Source organism: Rhinatrema bivittatum, chromosome 15 (genome assembly GCF_901001135.1).
Source record: "Rhinatrema bivittatum chromosome 15, aRhiBiv1.1, whole genome shotgun sequence".
Lineage (NCBI taxonomy): Eukaryota > Metazoa > Chordata > Amphibia > Gymnophiona > Rhinatrematidae > Rhinatrema > Rhinatrema bivittatum.
Window position 1 is genome coordinate 74,664,607 of NC_042629.1, and position 19,707 is coordinate 74,684,313.

General features: G+C 45.9%; 1 protein-coding gene across 2 annotated transcripts; it reads left to right on the plus strand.

The window, feature by feature from the left end:
- The first annotated feature begins 1,293 nt into the window (after positions 1-1,293).
- FNDC10 (fibronectin type III domain containing 10) lies at positions 1,294-4,315 on the plus strand. Of its 2 annotated transcripts, none has more exons than XM_029579316.1 (2): positions 1,294-2,784; positions 3,416-4,315. In XM_029579316.1, the coding sequence occupies exon 1, from the start codon at positions 1,650-1,652 to the stop codon at positions 2,238-2,240; it is 591 nt and encodes a 196-aa protein (XP_029435176.1). In that variant the 5' UTR covers positions 1,294-1,649; the 3' UTR covers positions 2,241-2,784; positions 3,416-4,315. The 2 variants fall into 2 exon arrangements, with proteins under 2 accessions (XP_029435176.1, XP_029435177.1); XM_029579317.1 differs by having other exon boundaries at positions 1,294-2,516.
- Positions 4,316-19,707: the final 15,392 nt, after the last annotated feature.

A 19,707-nucleotide genomic window follows, 5' to 3' on the forward strand; every position in this document is an offset into this window, starting at 1 on the left:
TCCCTTCCATGTATGGAACAAGCAGGATAATTAGTTCTGCTCTGAGAGCATGGGCGTGCAGCTTTAAATCCCTGGAAATAAACAAACGTGAGTTGCCGCAGCAACCCATGGAAAGAAAATCACTAGGATTTTTTGGGTATGTTGGGAGGGCGGGGTTAAATTTATTGGTTTACCCTTGCAATAATTACCTTAGTTATTTCCTAGCCAGATTAGGAGTCCCAGTCTGGTTCTTCCAGCAGATCAGTAATTACCCCAGCAGTAGCGCACACAAAAATAGGGCACTTTCCTGCACAGTGACTCCTAATCGGTAAGCCTTACCGAAACTGTTCTAAATATTACAAAAACAGCTTAAAGACAACACTTGTTAACCTGGGTCTGTGGCAGCTTAGAGGTGCACCATATGATTATAGCCGCAGTACCAAAAGATTTCCCTCTAAGCCAGATTTAAAGTGCTCTTTAAAAGTTGGCAAAACACTGCAGCAAAGAATACTGGACACGAAGAATTTCAGAAAACACTGAACCCAACCAGATTTTCATTCTCATCTTAAATTTGCCATGAGTTTTAATAAGCAGCTACAGGTTGGTGGATGTGGGGATTGCCGCTTCTGGGAATAAGCAACAAGGAAGGGCTGTCTCCATTAAGATTTGCAGGTGATCTGGACCAGCCACTGTCAGACACAGGGCACCAGGCTCCATGGACCATTGCTCTAACCTAGCATGGCACTTTTTATGTTTTTATGAGTTTTATCAATAAAAATATAGCACAACCAGATGGCTGAATCTCTTTGTGGTACTACTTTGGATAAATTAAGTGTAGCTACCTTGCTAGTCCAGTTGAATGCACAGAAATAAAAGGTTAACAAACAAAAACAAATTATATAAAAGGCAAGCTCATTTTATTGGACTAACTAAATACACTTCTGGAATACCTTTCAGAAGCTACATTCCCTTCATCAGGTCTGAAAAATGGACGGAGCAGAAGATGATCATTGTCAGAGGATATAAGTGAAGCCTGAAATGGGGTCCGTGATAAGTGAAGGAGGAAGGGTTGAAGTGTCCGCACAATTATGTTCAATAACGGTTTAAAAGCCCAGGTCTTTGTTAATTGGAAGCATTGACCTTGTCACATCACACCTATGTCTTGATGTCTGAAACATGGACTGATGAGGAGGAGTTTATTAAAGCGCCCGCATAGCTACTTTGCAGACTAGGGATGTGCTTCTTCCCCTTGGGAAACTCATTTTCCAGTGGAGATGGCTGGATTCTCAGTAGCAGCGCTTCCTTTTCCTGTATGTGCCTGAAATGAAAATGTAAACTTTTTCTGTTGTTGCTGCACGCGGAGCAGCCCTCAGCTGGTTAAAGCAGCGGCGGCTCCCGATTGGCAGCCGCCGCCGCCGCCTGCCCAGAACGTGCTCGCGAGCTCGGCAGCGGGGCTGCAGCCCCTGCCTCGTGGGTCGCTGGCTTGTTTGCAAGGTGCATCGCCGCCGCCGCCGCCTCACCCGGAGACGATGCCGCTCTTACCGACCCCTGCTGGAGCCGAGCAGCAGGAGCTTCCTCCCAGCGCCCTGGATTTGAAGGCGAAAAGCTGCGGCGGGGAGCACCCAGGCTGCCCGCCGGCCGCCCGTCCCTGACTCCGCCTCGCCGGCGGGATGATCGCCTGGCTGCTGGCGCCGCTCCTGCTGGGGCTCTGCGGCCGGGGCAGCCCGGAGGAGCTCTGCCCGTACCGCGTGAGCGGCGAGGGCGCCGGCGGCGGCCTCTGCTTCCGGACCTCGGCCAGCGACTTCGCCTGCGAGCGCCGCGCCTGCCGCCCGGTGCACGGCCCGGGCGGCTCCCTGCGGGCCAACGTGCTGCGCAACGGCAGCGTGCTGCTGCAGTGGCGCCCCCCCGAGGCCGGGCGGGCCGCCCTGCGGGGCTTCGCCCTGAACTGCTCGTGGAGCGGCGCGCACGCCCGCTTCCGCTGCGACAGCGTGCAGCTGGGGGCCAGCTGCCGGGACTACCTGCTGGCCGGCGTGCACCCGGGCCCGCGCTACCGGGTCTGCCTGCGCAGCCTCTACGGCAACGGCAGCAGCGCCGCCGCCGAGTGCCTGGACTTCCGGGCCGAGCCGGCCGGCCTGCCCGACATCGTCATCGCCATGACGGCCGTGGGGGGCGCCATCTGCGTCATGCTGGTCATCATCTGCCTGCTGGTGGCCTACATCACCGAGAACCTCATGCAGCCCGCCCCGGCGCCGCGCGCCTAGGAAGCCGCGCCGCCAGGATTCCAACCCCTGCACCGGTGCTGCTGCTGCGTCACTGGCGCCAGGAAGGGGCATCCGACTGCGCGTCTTCGTCCAATAACGCAGGAAGGAGGACCACATGCACGGGAACCTTACTGGGGCTGAAAATCCACTTCTATTGGCGCCCAAAAGCAGAACATCTAACAGCGATTAAAAAGCCAGCACTGGCGCATGGAGTATCAGCCTTGGAATTCCTGGAGGATGAACCTGCAAAGCTATCCTGCAACGGGAATCGTTATGGTAGGATAGCTCTAGAGTAAAATGTCAAGGAGGGGGTAAAAATAAGAAAGCAAGACATTTTCTGCTGACATTTAAGCAGCTGCTTTGGGGCTGATGGGATGTCAGGAAGAGTTCCAGTGACGCGATCACAGCCTGCAAGTGTCAGGGGAAGGAAGGATGTGAATGCCGGCGGGGTATCACTACCCCTTCACAGCTGTACCGAGGCCCACTGGAACCGACAAAGGGACTTGTCCATGGCTAAAAGATTTAGTGCACTTATCCCAAGAAGGTATCAAAAGAGAAACGAACATGACACTTTGGGGGGAACCTTATCATATGGTATGTGCCTATGTCGGGGGGGGGGTGGTACTTGTGAGAGACAGTCACACAAGCTGCGATCACTCCAGTGGTTCAGTGGCAGGCCTGTACCCTGCCACTTGGAGGGACCTGGGTTTGATTCCAGGCCCTTCCATAGAAAAGCAATAAACTCTGGTATTACTGACTTTTCTGATCTGAGGCTGCCTGGGTGCAAACAGTGGCATTCCAAGCGCATGCATCCAGGGCCAGATGTTCTAAAGTTTCCTTTTCCATAGACAAAGAACCCAAAATAGGGAAAGAACCCCATCTGACTCTTAGAATAAAGGGCAAAGTTTTGCTCCAAAAAGTAATTGGTGAAGAAAGGGAGTAATTATACTGAGAGAGAAGCTGCCAATAGGTTCCGGCCAGCTAACAGTATCTCACGATATGCCATGGATTGGGTGAAGAGAGGAAAGAAAAGGCTACCAGGGGAATAAGAAAAGACTGGAAAGTCACTAGTGCCATTCAACTGATTTCAGACAGTCCACCACCAAGTTTGTGCTGCTAACGTGCGGCATGCTATATCCGAACTACCTCTGTATGATTTATATTCTGTCTTTCAGATACGTCAGGTACTGTAGCACCCCCTTTACAAAGATGCTAATGAGAAGATGTCTTTTTGAGAGCGAAGGTGCCCTGGGCAGTTCTTACTGAGTCCCTCACTGCTCCTCTGTGCCATATTGCACCAAAATTACGGTGATGTTCCTGTATACGTGGCATTGAGTCTTAGTGCTGATGGTACAAGATATCCAAACACTGTCCTATAAGCAAGCAGGGAAGCCAATCCAAGCCAAGGGGCAGCTGAGAATTACTTAACTATTAGAAGCATCATAAAAATCTAAAGACAGAGGGAAATTTCCAAGAAATCCTCCAATCTACTGCATTCATTTCAGACTGAGGTAGATGTTGTCAATTTAGGTTGCAAAAATTTAGCATTGTCTTGTTTTTTTGTTTTGGGTTTTTTTTTTTTCAATGAATGAGGTGTGAAAAAATGTTTTTCAACCATCTTTAGTACATTGTGTCAAAGGTTTGCATGTATTTCTTTTATGGAAAATCATTTTGTTTGATAATAAATGTGAAACAATTTCTGCACTGGAACAACTCTGATAAATCTTCCTCAGTATATTTAGGTAAAAGTAAAACTTTCTTTTTTTTTACTTAATGTGTTTAATTTGCATCTTTTTGTGTGAACTGTATAAAAATCCTATCAGATTGGAATTGTATTGTCCCTGCTCAGATTTCAAGGGCTAGGGAGAAGTGGTGTAGTCAAGCAGAGGAAGCCCTGGGACATGACTGCCCTCTGTCACCAACGCTGGGTGACCCTAGACAAGGCACTGCATCAGTTAACAAATGTATGCATTTAGTTTTAAGACATAAGAGAGCTGTGAACTCATTTACCACAGAGAGACCTTTTTATTACTGAGCCTAGGTTATAAATAAAATCAAAGCTGTAAGAAAAATGATTATTACTGTCTCCCTCTTGTATTCATCATCTTTGTGCTATTAAGTTCAGAGAGATGGTGTGACTGGGATTTTGGTTTCATGGAGGAGCCTGTGTTTTCCCCTTTGAGGTGCTCCGATACTCCTGCATGTGGGTGGGTGCGGTGGGGGAAGGACTAATTGGTTTTGTAACGTTTTTATACGATTTTGTTTTGGACCTCCCTGATTGTTATTGTCGTGTACCTCCTACCAAACCATTTCCACAGGCACTCAGGCTTCTGCTCTTCCAGACTGCAAAGGACGGGAAGCCATTAGCGCTCCACATTCACGCAGGCCAGCATTTCGGAATAACCCCTCAGCCTAGTCACACAGATTTCAAAACCGGGGAGGGGACTAAGGGAGCCACAGAATTTACTTTGTGTCAGGATGGTAGCAGTCTGCAAAAAAAAGGAAAGAGCCGGTTATCTTCCCCAGGGCTGCGCTTCAGTTCCGTTTTATAAATAGTTCAGCTCTTTCGTGATACATAATTTAGGAAGATGCTGCAAGTCCATGAATTCAAGCTCACTTTTGTGAAACGGCCTTAGACTGGCCGTGTTGTATATAAAGAAATAAACGGTGAGGCATTAAATGAAGAGTTCCTACATAATTAGACAGATACTTGTCAGAAAATGCACTATTCGTACCGCAGATGTACTGAAAATCAATAGTCTGCAGTAATAGGCAATTATTTTACAAAAACACGAAAGGACTCTGCTCTATCTGAGATAGAAGTGGGGCTGCAGCCAGGAAAGACATCCCGGGTCAGAGAACGAAGGTGGCCCCCACTCCTCCTCCCTGTATTCAGCCTGACGGGGGGAGGAATTTGGTTCTGGAAAGGAATACGACGAGTGAGGTTATCAAATTTGCAGATGATACAAAATTATTCAGAGTAGTTAAATCACAAGCAGACTGTGATACATTACAGGAGGACCTTGCAAGACTGGAAGATTGGGCATCCAAATGGCAGATGAAATTTAATGTGGACAAGTGCAAGGTGATGCATATAGGGAAAAATAACCGTTGCTGTAGTTACACGATGTTAGGTTCCATATTAGGAGCTACCACCCAGGAAAGAGATCTAGGCATCATAGTGGATAATACTTTAAAATCGTCGGCTCAGTGTGCTGCAGCAGTCAAAAAAGCAAACAATGTTAGGAATCATTAGAAAGGGAATGGTGAATAAAACGGAAAATGTCATAATGCCTCTGTATCGCTCCATGGTGAGACCGCACCTTGAATACTGTGTACAATTCTGGTCGCCGCATCTCAAAAAAGATATAATTGCGATGGAGAAGGTCCAGAGAAGGGCAACCAAAATGATAAAGGGGATGGAACAGCTCCCCTATGAGGAAAGGTTGAAGAGGTTAGGGCTGTTCAGCTTGGAGAAGAGACGGCTGAGGGGGGATATGATAGAGTCTTTAAGATCATGAGAGGTCTTGAACGAGTAGATGTGAAATGATTATTTACACTTTCGAATAATAGAAGGACTAGGGGGCATTCCATGAAGTTAGCAAGTAGCACATTTAAGACTAAATCGGAGAAAGTTCTTTTTCACTCAAAGCACAATTAAACTCTGGAATTTGTTGCCAGAGGATGTGGTTAGTGCAGTTAGTGTAGCTGGGTTCAAAAAAGGTTTGGATAAGTTCTTGGAGGAGAAGTCCATTAACGGCTATTAATCAATATTACTTAGGGAATGGCCACTGCTATTAATTGCATCAGTAGCATGGGATCTTCTTAGTGTTTGGGTAATTACCAGGTTCTTATGGCCTCGATTGGCCACTGTTGGAAACAGGATGCTGGGCTTGATGGACCCTTGCTCTGACCCAGCATGGCAATTTCTTATGTTCTTATGATTGTAATCCTCACATAAAAAAAGACATGAGCACTCCCAGAATGCGAGTTCAGATCCTCTCCCCTTCTCCAGTCTGCTCATGACACCAGCTTCCTATTCATTATCGAGTTTTAGATACAAAATAAGAGTCTTCCCACATAATGGACTAAAGAACAGTGAGATGCCTTAAGAAGAGAGAGAGAGATGGGGTAGTACTGAGCCACACCTCACAAACTGGCCCTTCCTCTCAGCAGGGCTCAGTGCCAGATCACAGGAGGCTCTCCTAGGCAGCCCCAGAGAAGGGGAAACCTCTGACTGCAGGGCTGGAAACAGCTACTTGGATGGTTTTCCCCATTTTTATCTGGGGGGGGGGGGAATGGAGCAGGCAGAATAGAGAACCAAGCAAGAGGAATATCCAACAATACTAAGTCATATCATGAAATATATTTTTACATCATATTCGTGTGTGTGTTTATACTGGATCAAGTCACAGGTGCTACCTGGAGCTTACTGTCTTGCTCAGCTCTTCCTGCATGTGATGCGAGCCTGTGGCACTTATGCAGCTAAGCATCACGCTGGGTTAGGATTTTAAATTCCTGCTGCTTCTTTCCCCTCCCCAGGATCACAGATCAGGTGGAATTCCACCCTGCATTTCCCAAGCAATCAAAAAGCCCCAGGAAAGGTCAGAGGTCCCTGAGGCAAGTAACTCCCACGCACACAGTGAAGACTTTGAATACCAGGTTTCTGAGGTTTGCTCAGTATCTGTACTTGTACCGATGGCCCAAGATGACTCATTACAAGCTCATGAGTTCTTAAAATACTATTTCTCATTTCCCTAATTACAGCCTTCCAATCCTCTCACAAAGCTGCTTGTTATTCGGGAGGGGAGTTAATCTCACAGGGACCTGTTTGCACCACTCAGAAGGATAATTATATTAAAGTCACAGAAAACCTCTTCTGGAGGTTAATCAACCTGGGATTTCCTCTCTAGCACAAACTCATTTAACTGTGCTCATGGATCTCTCACGTTTGAAATATACAGATCCCGGCTCTTTCAAAGATTTCCTACTCCGGCTCCTTCAGAATTACCCAGGGATTTCCCCCTGTTTTATAGCCCCTTCCAGACTCTCTTGGCCCAGCCCCTGCAGTGACTGCTCTGCTAGGGGCCACGCACCAGGGCTCCCGGCGAGATCTGTGCAGCTCTGTACAGAGCTTGCCAAGGTTGAGCACCAGGTAGTTCGATGGGTTCTGAAGCGAGAGGGGTTCTGGTGCGGTTCTGTTTCACAGCCTCCTGCACCACATGGTGGGGGGGGGAGCAGGATGTTTTAATAGTAATTATAATTTGGGGACTGCACTGTTTTATGTATTGCATATTTTATTATGTTATTTCATTGGGAACTATATTTAAATCTTTATAACATAGCTTGGGGGGTCTATTCACCAGTGAGAACGGAGATGGGGGGTTAGAGGACTTATTGGGGAGCGTTTGATTCTGTATTTATTTAAATCATATTTTTCCTTTCGTTGTAGGCTGCTCTGGGTTCATCTGTTTATGAAGGAAGGCAGCACATAAGGGCACATGTTATGTTAATGCTGGAAAGCACAGGAAAAACCATATGTTCCTTTGGCACAGCTGCCAGGAAAAATCAGGGTCTTTGTGAAAGAGCTGAATGGTCCTAAAACACAGATGTGCTGAAACGGCAGGAAATGTGTTGAAATGCTGAACCGATATACAAAGAAAAAAAAATAAAAGTCTCTGATTGCTAAGAATTCATTCCACATGCACAGACTGGGGGGGGGAAAAAAGTCTTTTTTGAAAAAAAGGTTGAAAGAGCTTGCAGACAGGCCAGGTAGTGTGATGAAGGGGGAACAGGTGATCCCGCCTCAGACTCGGGGTCAAACCACCACAGATTACTCTGAAATGCTTTCTGATCTGGTACAGGAGGTTCCTGATAACCACATGGGCTTGCACACCAATAGGCCAATGCGATAAAGCGCGCCGAGCTGTCCACACTGCTTGACTTGGGGGTCTCATGACATTGCCTACAATACAGCCAGATACAGAAGCTCCCTCCCTCTCTATCTCCTGCACAGCTCATTCCTCTGGAAGAGAGAACTGAAACCCATACAGCCCTTACAAGTCCACAAAAGAGATGGTTTCTGACAATGTCAATAAAACAAACAAAATGATTAAGGTGATCCCTTTCTAGGGGAGTAATTTAATATAATTCTTGACTAGTTTTGGGGTAATGTTGCCTGAACATACAAGTGGCATTAACTTGCTGACAGCATGGCTCAGAGACAGATTCACAGAGGTATTCAAGAGCACATCTAGCCAACTGGATCATTTCAGAAGACGTCACTTACCTTTGCAGCCATGGGACTTCGTGCGGTGGATCATCCCCAAGTGTTCTGAGGGAAGAGTGGGGGGGGAAAAGGCTTCAATTTATTTTCAATTAAAAAATAATTCAGAACAGCACCTCTGAGGATAGAATCAATACTGATAAGTTTAGAGCGATGGAGGCAGAAATGTTTTCAGTGCGAGTATTAACCTGGAGGGTTTTATTCTGCATTGTGGTCAATATCCAAAAATCACTCAACCTGGCACCATTTGAAAACCCAAATAAATTGAAACGTCCCCACCACCCCCATCCCAAGGCCAGGGCTATGCATCCTCTTATTCTTGGGGCCTTTCATTCAGCTGTCCTGGCAGGGGGAGGAGGGTCAGCACGCGCTCCTGGCCACGCTCATCGGGACACCACGCTTGGAGCAGAGAAGCTCAGGGATGTATTCTCCATATCATCCTGCTCTTTGCTCACAAGACACTTCAGGCCTGAGCTACTAAACTTGTTTTTTTTCCCCATAGACATAGAATGGGAAGAAAATCTTGGTGAATCAGGGGATCCCCGGAGTCTCAATATTTACTTCCAGTCCATTTGCACCTGAAAATGGAGAGATTAAGACTCTGCTTTACTTGCACGCCCTATCAAATTCCTCCCTCGAAACCTCCATCCGCACAAGGAGCCATGCATGTGTTAGGTAAGGCCTAGACATGTCATGCAATTTCTGTCCTTCCCAGCCAATACTCAGGGACTGAACGAACAGCCAAATCTCTGCCAGCGCTCGCATCAGTGCAAATCATTTTTATCCTACTTTACCTGCTTTAGACACTGAAATGGAAACATCGTAAATGAAAATATTCTGTTGCAAGATAGTTGAAATAGAGCTGGCGTAGCTGATTCTTCATAAAGTTTCATCAGGAATGCAAGAGAAGCCGGGCTGCACAGTGCTGCACAGTGACAAGGACTGCCTCACCCTGAGGGTGAGGCAGTCCTTGTCACTGTGCAGGTTGGCTTCAAGGGACGCGCCTACTGGGCTTCCAAGAGAGCTGGAGTCTGTGACCCCCTCGCTCAAGGGCTGGTGCTGGGCTGAAGTGAGGAAAGGGGGGAAACTCCCCGGATAATTGTGAATGAATTCTCACGATGCTCTAGCCCCAGTGGAGGAAGGTCCCCATTCTGCTGGAAGAAACTGCCGGGTCAAAAAACAAGGAAAGGAATTCTAAAAGATCCCCACCGATTGCTTTCGTATAATATACTCATTTGTCTGGAAAACTCGGAGAGAAATGCATGCATGGACTTACTAACAGATTGTTACAAGCAGCTGCGGAAATACGGAATAATAAAAAAGCCATTTGGGTCCACTAGGAGTAAGAAATACAGTATCTGACCATCTTGCCAATTTATTTTGGAATGAATCCGTACAATTGGCTGATTCAAGGCGTACAAATGTGTCTCCTTGTGAATGGAGGACCTTTTACGGCAGAGATGGACAATTATCTGCAGGTTTCCCAGTCTGACAGTTCATTACCCTAAATGGCAGCCAAAAATATACAATTAGCTGCCTGCAGGAAGCAGGCCATGCGTGCAGCAAGAATATCATGTGTGATATTATGTACACAAGGGCATGCACATAGTACATGTTATTTATTTATTTAAGCATTTTATATAGTGCCATTCCGGTAAAGATCCCAATTGCTCACACTATACATACATTCATAGATCAAGGATACCCAACTACTTGAGGAGACATTCATCATTCGGGGCTGCGCAGTCATAAAACAGGTCAATACTTGAAAGGACAATAGTACAAAAGTCAATACTAGAAAGATTGAGGAGGGTAAAATGAATAGATGAATACATATGTGGCCAGGATACACTGCCAAGACTGCAAAACGGTTGTAGAGTCTTGGTTCAAGGAAGACAGAGATCTAGGGCAGGACCTGACATTCATCCAACGTACAAACAGATCAAGATTAATTATTTATCTTTATTAGATTAAATACAAATTAAATAAACCGAGGCATGCTTAGAGGCTTGTTCACAGGCCCTTTAATCACGGAAAGCAATAGCAGTCCAGACCTACAACCTTCAGCCAAACACATTAGTGTTTGACATGCACAGAGGCTATTGTGGTTTACATGCTGCAAATAACTTGAATTTTCTTTCAGAGGAAGGAAAATCAATAATAGTAGCCTTGAGGTACGAATGTACTTTAATCATCCACCATGAAAATCCTTCAACTCACCTTTTCACTAAAAATACTACAAGCATAGGTATACCATCCATTCCCAAACATAATAAGAGGAAGGCAGGCTATGCGTTACCTGCGGCTGTGATCCAGGGGGCTAGCAAGTGGAAGCTGCAAGATGACTGGCCAATGAGTCAAGTCTGTGGTGCTATACCCAGATTTCATTTTAGTAGGGAGGACGACTAGCCTTGTGGTTAGGGCAGCAGGCTGAGAACAAGGGAAGCCAAGGTTCAAATCCCATTTCCCACACTGATGCTCCATGTGACCTTGGGCAAATCATTTCATTCTCCATTGCCTCAAGAACTTATTGTTCAAGAACACCGTGCTGTAGTGATGCCACAAACTGCTGCAATCAATCGAAAACTACAACACTTCTTAGGTGCTTGGAATCACATGGCTTTAAGTCTCACCCCTGGCAATGCCCCTACCTCTGCTATGAAGATCAGGCAGAAAGCTCAGGATTATTACTCAAGAAGGCTGACATTTTGAACAATCAGATATTGACAATTAATTAGGGTACCCAATATATTAAATCAGAAGGAAGTATGATCTCCTGGACTCCAAGCTGGGATTACTACTTGGACTGGTGTGGTCCACTCCCAAAGGTTCATCACATGCTTACAGCAATGAACTGAGTCAGGAGAGAACCTGGGACTCATGAGCTGAACTCATCCCTTTCTCTCCTAACGTCTCCATCTACAGTATATAGTTCAGATTATGTAAGACTTGTGATAACATTATTCCTCCTTCTCTTTCCCTACCTGAAGCTGCCACACAGATCAATCACAAAACTGGAAGGCAGAATTTCCACTGCAAAGGTGGCTGCGTGACTAACGCTGAAACTCCATAATGCATACTGAGATCATGGAAACAGAGAATCTGATAGCAAATAATGAGTGCAAGACCCATTCAATCTGCACTAATTCTTTCCTGGCCTTACTTGACCTCCAACGAATTCTCTGAGCCTGTTCCATGACTTCTTGAATTACGATACTGTTTTAGCCTTCGTGGGATGATGATCCATACATCCACTACGCTCAAAGGGCCACATTTTATAACATTCTTGAGTCTCCCATCATGACCCCATGTTTTACAGTTTTCTCTGCACTTAAAAATACCTCTTCTGCATTATTTATAGCTGCAACATATTCTCTTTGGATCAATGATATTATATAATTATAGCCTATTGGTAGTACTCTCTGGCTCCTAGGGAAGCTCTCTGCACTATATAAATCAGATAGACATTCTACCACATAGATATACCCAGGAGCGCAAGGCTGGAATTGTTTATACATGTTAAGGATGAATGATCAGGGCATTACTCTAACTCTTCCTAGACTGTGATCACTCAATGGCTTTGTACGTTTCACCTTTGTGACTCCAACACATGGCATCTCACTGGAGGATAAGGCTATCAAGACAGGATGGATTGCCCTGAATAGGGACTGGTATGAGCTTATTCACTGTCAAAGCAGTTTGCTGCTCAAGAAGAGATGGTGCAAGCCTGAATGATTGCTGAGGGACTTGCTACTCGAGATTTAGAGCCTTCGGTGAAGCTCCTTCAAGACAGCGAACTACTAAAACTTTACAGAATAAAATGGAGATATTTACAGTTTTAGGTTAGAAGTAAATGCAAAAGGTAACTCTTTGAGACCCAGCTCTCTATATGGATCACTAGGCTGTAGGTAACCTGGTTGAACAATTAAGTGTGAGTCTGGGAGTGCTCATCCATGTGTGCGATTCATCAGGCGTGCCCTGGGTGTGTAAGAAGGTATGTGTGACTCACCAGTGTGAGAGTGCCCTGATGCAGAAAGCTGTGTGTTTTCAGGTGTTAATAAAGTATTGGATTATTCTGGGATGACTTAACATGGCTAAAGAGGCAAAAACGTCATGCTCTCAGTATGCCTTCTAAGGTAGACTAAAAATAAGTAAACAGCCTCTGCGACAGACAGATATTCTTCACAGCCCTTCTCTTTGTATTCTCTGTACCACTATTTGAATATTGATTTAGTTTCTATTTTAAAATGCTTTTGGCCACAGTATATTAATCATTGGCCTGCATTTGCAGAATTTTTGGATGGAAGCTAAGCACACAGATATCGTACAGTGAGGTTCCTGGATTACAATGAAGCTGATACTTAAACCCAATTAAATGATGCTGGGCATTCAAACCTAAAGGTCACTGGACAGCAGAGTTGCTTACCTGTAACAGGTGTTCTCTGAGGACAGCAGGATGTTAGTTCTCACATATGGGTGACATCACTGGATGCAGCCCGGCCTGGAACTTTGATCTCAAGATTCATGAGCTTTCAAACATGCCTTACTGAACTCCAGCAGCTGTAGTTATCACCCTGCTCCCTAGGCAGAATCCCTTACTCCATGAAATAGCTAATACCTGGAGAAACCAACTCCCAAGGGAGGCGGGTGGGTTTCGTGAGGACTGACATCCTGCTGTTCTCGGAGAACTCCTCCAAGGACAAGCAAGATGGCAGTCCTCACACATGGGTGATTCCACGCTATCGGCTGCCCGTGCAGGACACAGCAGGGAACCCCAGAGTACTGTGAAAGCACCATCTTTCTTCCATTTGCCTGTGAGGCAGCTGACCCAAAAATGGGTCTAGGCAGGAAATGAGTTAGGTTCTAGTTCTACAAAAGAAAACCATAGAACAGACTGAGACAGAAATACCCTGATGCATAGCAGAAGTGCCTAAGACAGGGGCATGATGCACGTCCAAGAAAAAGCATGCTTTGCCTCATGGGACTAGTACAATCAGGGTTTCGGATCAGCAAACCCTGAAAGCAAGGTAGGTCTAGATCCTCCTAGATACAGGAAAAGACCTAGAGAATCAACCAACAGAAGAACTTTTGAACAAAGACCGCACAGTTTCCTTTGGTGTCACAAGACAACCAAAAAACCAACTGGGGCCAGAAAGGCCATCAGAGAGAAACTGCGGGCCACTAGCAGAATATACTGAGACTGGGTGAGTCTTCTCCTAGCTGGGAGTGCTGAGTCTGGGCGAGTCTAATTCTGACTGAATATACTGAGACTGGGTGAGTCTTCTCCTAACTGGGAGTGCTGAGTCTGGGCGAGTCTTATTCTGACTGAATATACCGAGACTGGGTGAGTCTTCTCCTAGCTGGGAGTGCTGAGTCTGGGCGAGTCTTATTCTGACTGAATATACTGAGACTAGGCGAGTCTTCTCCTAGCTGGGAGTGCTGAGTCTGGGCGAGTCTTATTCTGACTGAATATACTGAGACTGGGTGAGTCTTCTCCTAGCTGGGAGTGCTGAGTCTGGGCGAGTCTTATTCTGACTGAATATACTGAGACTAGGCGAGTCTTCTCCTAGCTGGGTGTGCACAGCCTGGGCGAGTCTAATTCTGACTGAATATACTGAGACTGGGCGAGTCTTCTCCTAGCTGGGAGTGCTGAGTCTGGGCGAGTCTTATTCTGACTGAATATACCGAGACTGGGTGAGTCTTCTCCTAGCTGGGAGTGCTGAGTCTGGGCGAGTCTTATTCTGACTGAATATACCGAGACTGGGTGAGTCTTCTCCTAGCTGGGAGTGCTGAGTCTGGGCGAGTCTTATTCTGACTGAATATACCGAGACTGGGTGAGTCTTCTCCTAGCTGGGAGTGCTGAGTCTGGGCGAGTCTTATTCTGACTGAATATACCGAGACTGGGTGAGTCTTCTCCTAGCTGGGAGTGCTGAGTCTGGGCGAGTCTTATTCTGACTGAATATACCGAGACTGGGTGAGTCTTCTCCTAGCTGGGAGTGCTGAGTCTGGGCGAGTCTTATTCTGACTGAATATACTGAGACTAGGCGAGTCTTCTCCTAGCTGGGTGTGCACAGCCTGGGCGAGTCTTATTCTGACTGAATATACTGAGACTGGGTGAGTCTTCTCCTAGCTGGGTGTGCACAGCCTGGGCGAGTCTAATTCTGACTGAATATACCGAGACTGGGTGAGTCTTCTCCTAGCTGGGAGTGCTGAGTCTGGGCGAGTCTTATTCTGACTGAATATACCGAGACTGGGTGAGTCTTCTCCTAGCTGGGAGTGCTGAGTCTGGGCGAGTCTTATTCTGACTGAATATACTGAGACTGGGTGAGTCTTCTCCTAGCTGGGTGTGCAGAGCCTGGGTGAGTCTTATTCTGACTGAATATACCGTTTCTGGGTGAGTCTTCTCCTAGCTGGGAGTGCTGAGTCTGGGCGAGTCTTATTCTGACTGAATATACTGAGACTGGGCGAGTCTTCACCTAGCTGGGTGTGCAGAGCCTGGGTGAGTCTTATTCTGACTGAATATACCGTTTCTGGGTGAGTCTTCTCCTAGCTGGGTGTGCACAGCCTGGGCGAGTCTAATTCTGACTGAATATACTGAGACTGGGCGAGTCTTCTCCTAGCTGGGAGTGCTGAGTCTGGGCGAGTCTTATTCTGACTGAATATACCGAGACTGGGTGAGTCTTCTCCTAGCTGGGAGTGCTGAGTCTGGGCGAGTCTTATTCTGACTGAATATACCGAGACTGGGTGAGTCTTCTCCTAGCTGGGAGTGCTGAGTCTGGGCGAGTCTTATTCTGACTGAATATACTGAGACTGGGCGAGTCTTCTCCTAGCTGGGAGTGCTGAGTCTGGGCGAGTCTTATTCTGACTGAATATACTGAGACTGGGCGAGTCTTCTCCTAGCTGGGTGTGCAGAGCCTGGGTGAGTCTTATTCTGACTGAATATACTGAGACTGGGCGAGTCTTCTCCTAGCTGGGTGTGCACAGCCTGGGCGAGTCTAATTCTGACTGAATATACTGAGACTGGGTGAGTCTTCTCCTAGCTGGGTGTGCACAGCCTGGGCAAGTCTAATTCTGACTGAATATACTGAGACTGGGCGAGTCTTCTCCTAGCTATGAGTGCTGAGTCTGGGCGAGTCTTATTCTGACTGAATATACTGAGACTGGGTGAGTCTTCTCCTAGCTGGGAGTGCTGAGTCTGGGCGAGTCTTATTCTGACTGAATATACCGAGACTGGGTGAGTCTTCTCCTAGCTGGGAGTGCTGAGTCTGGGCGAGTCTTATTCTGACTGAATATACTGAGACTGGGTGAGTCTTCTCCTAGCTATGAGTGCTGAGTCTGGGCGAGTCTTATTCTGACTGAATATACTGAGACTGGGTGAGTCTTCTCCTAGCTTGGAGTGCAGAGCCTGGGTGAGTCTTATTCTGACTGAATATACCGAGACTGGGTGAGTCTTCTCCTAGCTGGTTGTGCACAGCCTGGGCGAGTCTAATTCTGACTGAATATACTGAGACTGGGTGAGTCTTCTCCTAGCTGGGTGTGCACAGCCTGGGCAAGTCTAATTCTGACTGAATATACTGAGACTGGGCGAGTCTTCTCCTAGCTATGAGTGCTGAGTCTGGGCGAGTCTTATTCTGACTGAATATACCGAGACTGGGTGAGTCTTCTCCTAGCTGGGTGTGCACAGCCTGGGCGAGTCTAATTCTGACTGAATATACTGAGACTGGGCGAGTCTTCTCCTAGCTGTGAGTTCTGAGTCTGGGCGAGTCTTATTCTGACTGAATATACCGAGACTGGGTGAGTCTTCTCCTAGCTGGGTGTGCACAGCCTGGGCGAGTTTATTCTGACTGAATATACCGAGACTGGGCGAGTGTTCTCCTAGCTGGGAGTGCTGAGTCTGGGCGAGTCTTATTGATTGAATACATTGGTTAGCTTAGTATATTGTTAACTGAGGGTTATCCTGCCTCTATGTCCTGGGTACCCAAATGCACTGGTTAGTAGTGCTGAGCATGTTAGTTATTTGGGTATACTGGCTTGTATGCTATCTAGCTGAGCCCTCCAGGTAGCCATGTGTGCTGGTCAGCTGTCTGACGGATTCTCTTAATTTCAGCTGCTGGTTGCCTGGATGTTTTCATGGTCTGAACAAGTGATGAGACTTCAGCGCCTGCTAGTCCTCACGTAGTCCAAGAGCAAGGGAAGCAGGAGCAGATTACAGAACCTGATGCTCATGAGACGCGCGCAGCCTGCCGGCGCTGTAACCAGTCTTCACATCAGATTCAATACCTGAAGATACCCTCCAGCTCTGCTAAGGTTTGCCATTGTGTGATTAGGTATTTTGGAGACCTCTATCATATCTCCCCTTTGCTGTCTTCTCCAGGCTGAAGAGCCCTGTTTATCTTTTCGTCATGGGGACGCCATTCCACCTTCTTTATCATTTTGCTTGCACTTGTCTCTATTTTTTCTAGCTCCACTAATTCTTTGAGATGAGGCAAAGAGAACTGCAAAACAATACTCGAAGTGCCTTCACAGCAGGGATGGATACTGAGGCACAATATGGTATCCTCTGTTTATTTTCCATTCCTTCCCTTATAATGCCCAACATTCACTTTGCACTTGTCCACATTAAAATGTATCTGCCATTTAGAGACTCTGTTCCTCACAGTCAGCTTGTGATCTAATAACTGAATAATTTTGTATCACCTCACTCTTCACTCCCTTTCCCAGATCATTTATAAACATATTAAAAAGCACAGGTCCCAGGACAGATCCCTGAGGCACTCCACTGTTTACCGTCCTCCTTTCAGAGAAATGAACATTCAGTCCTACCCTTTGTTTCCTATCTTTAGACAGTTACCAATCCACAATAGGACACTGCCCATGACGTCTTAATTTCCTGATGAGTCTCTCACCAAGAACTTTGTTAAATGCCTTCTGAAAATCCAGGTATACTATAACAACAGATTCGTCCTTGTCAATATGTCAAAAAAATTATAACATTTGTAAGTTAAGATTTCCCTTTGCCCAATCCATGTTGGCTCTGCCCCATTAGTCTATGTCTATCCAGATGGCCAGTAATTTTGTTCTTCAGAATAGCTTCTACCATTTCGCCTGGCACCAATGTCAAGCTCACTGGTCTGTAGCTTCCCAGATCAACCTGGAGTCCTTTTTAAAAACAGGCGGTAGGTATGTTGGCCACTCTCCAATCCTCAGGTACCATAGCCGATTTGAATGAAAAGTTAGAGATTACTAGTAATAAGTCTGCAATTTCATGTTTTAGTTCTTTCAGAACTCTGAAGTGTATACTATCCGGGCCCAGTGCCTCTCTCATCAGAACCTGTGCTGCAGTGAGGATTAGATCTAGAGTAGATCCCCCTCTCGTCGTTTCCAGGACCAGCTGCTCCATGAAGCAGCCATTTATGGCATTTAGAAGATTAATCTCTCTAGCATGTACTGATGAGACATTTACACAATCAATATTGGGCTAACTGAAATCTCCCGTTATTATTGTGGTGCCTAATTTGTTAGCTTGTCTAATTTCTGTTAGCATTGCACTGTCTGTCTCTTCACCCCGGCCAGGTGGATGGATGGTAGTATATCCCAACTGCAATACTCTTCCCCATCACAGGTGGTATTTCTATCCATAAAGATTCCATACTACATTTTGCTTCCTGCAGGACTTTTATCCTGTTTTACTCCATGCAATTCTTAATATACAAATGCCACCCTTCCACCAATTTGACCTGGCCTATCACCTGGATATAATTTGTATCACAGTGTCCCATTGGTTATCCTCTTTCCACCAGGTCTCCAAGATGCCTATTATGTCTACAGCTTTGATCAGTGCCATAAACTGGATACGTCCCCAAGGTCTTTCCAAATGTTTGCAACAGCTGTGGATCAGTAATATACCTTAGCTTGGCAGTGGTGTCCCCAGAGATGGGCCTTGTCAGCTGTCTTGTTCAACATCTGTATGGTTTCTATTTGTTACTTAATGGCTGGTCTCTGTGTGGGATACTGGTTATATGCCGACAATATCCAGTTTTACAAATCGGTTTGCCCCTCATGATCGGAAACAGTCGAGATCATTTCTATCTGCCCCTCTGCTATCAGGAAGTGGTTTAACTCATAAGTTGTTACTTAATTTGTCTAAAGAGTGAGATAATTGTTTTATAATATTCTGGTATTGGTGGATTTCCACTCCCTTCAGCTGTTTATGTACAGAATACTGACATGCTTGTTGCTTTGCAGGAAAAAAGTCTTGATATTATAAGTGACTTGAAATTGATGCTCTCAAAGCATATTAAATCTGTCGTGAGAACTGGCTTTTTCATACGACGACTGCTGAGTGGTTTGAAGCCATTGTTAAATTCCCAAACTTTAGTACAGAAGTTCAGGCCATGATATTGACTTTACTTGATTACTGCAATTCCTTGTATATCGGCCAACCAGCATATGCCTGAGAGCTCTGCAGATGTTAGATAAGAACGTAAGAATTTCCATACTGGGTCAGACCAAGGGTCTATCAAGCCCAGGATCCTGTTTCCAACAGTGGCCAATCCAGGCCATAAGAACCTGGCAAGTACCCAAACATTAGATAGATCACAAGCTACTATTGCATATTAATTAATAGCAGTTTATGGATTTTTCCTCGAGGAACTTATCCAAACCGAGTTACACTAACTGCTGTACCACATCCTCTGACAATGAATTCTAGAGCTTGACTATGCGCTGAGTGAAAAAGACTTTTCTTCGATTTGTTTTAAACGAGCTACTTGTTAATTTCAAGGAGTGCCCCCTAGTTCTTCTATTATCTGATGCGAGGAATACATCTGGACTGTGCTTCTAGGATGGTTTTTTGTTTTTTTTTTTTAATAGTGTCCACATCTCTTGCACACTTTTTAACTTTGTAGCTGCATTTTTCAGTTTTTTTCTATTTCTCTCATTTTATCAAAGTTTCCCTTTTGAAAGTTTAGCACTAGAGCCATGGATTTGCTTATTGTCCTCCTTCCAGTCATTAATTCAAATTTGATCATATTATGATCACTATTGCCAAGCGGCCCCACCACAGTTCTCTCACCAAATCCTGTTCTCCCCTGAGAATTAGATCTAAAATTGCTCCCTCTCTCATCAGTTCCTGAACCAATTACTCCATAAAACTGTCATTTATTCCATCCAGGAACTTTC

What these genes read in the sequence shown, in the direction of transcription:
- FNDC10 (XM_029579316.1), top strand. Translation starts at nt 1,650, where the DNA reads ATGATCGCCTGGCTGCTGGCGCCGCTCCTGCTGGGGCTCTGCGGCCGG.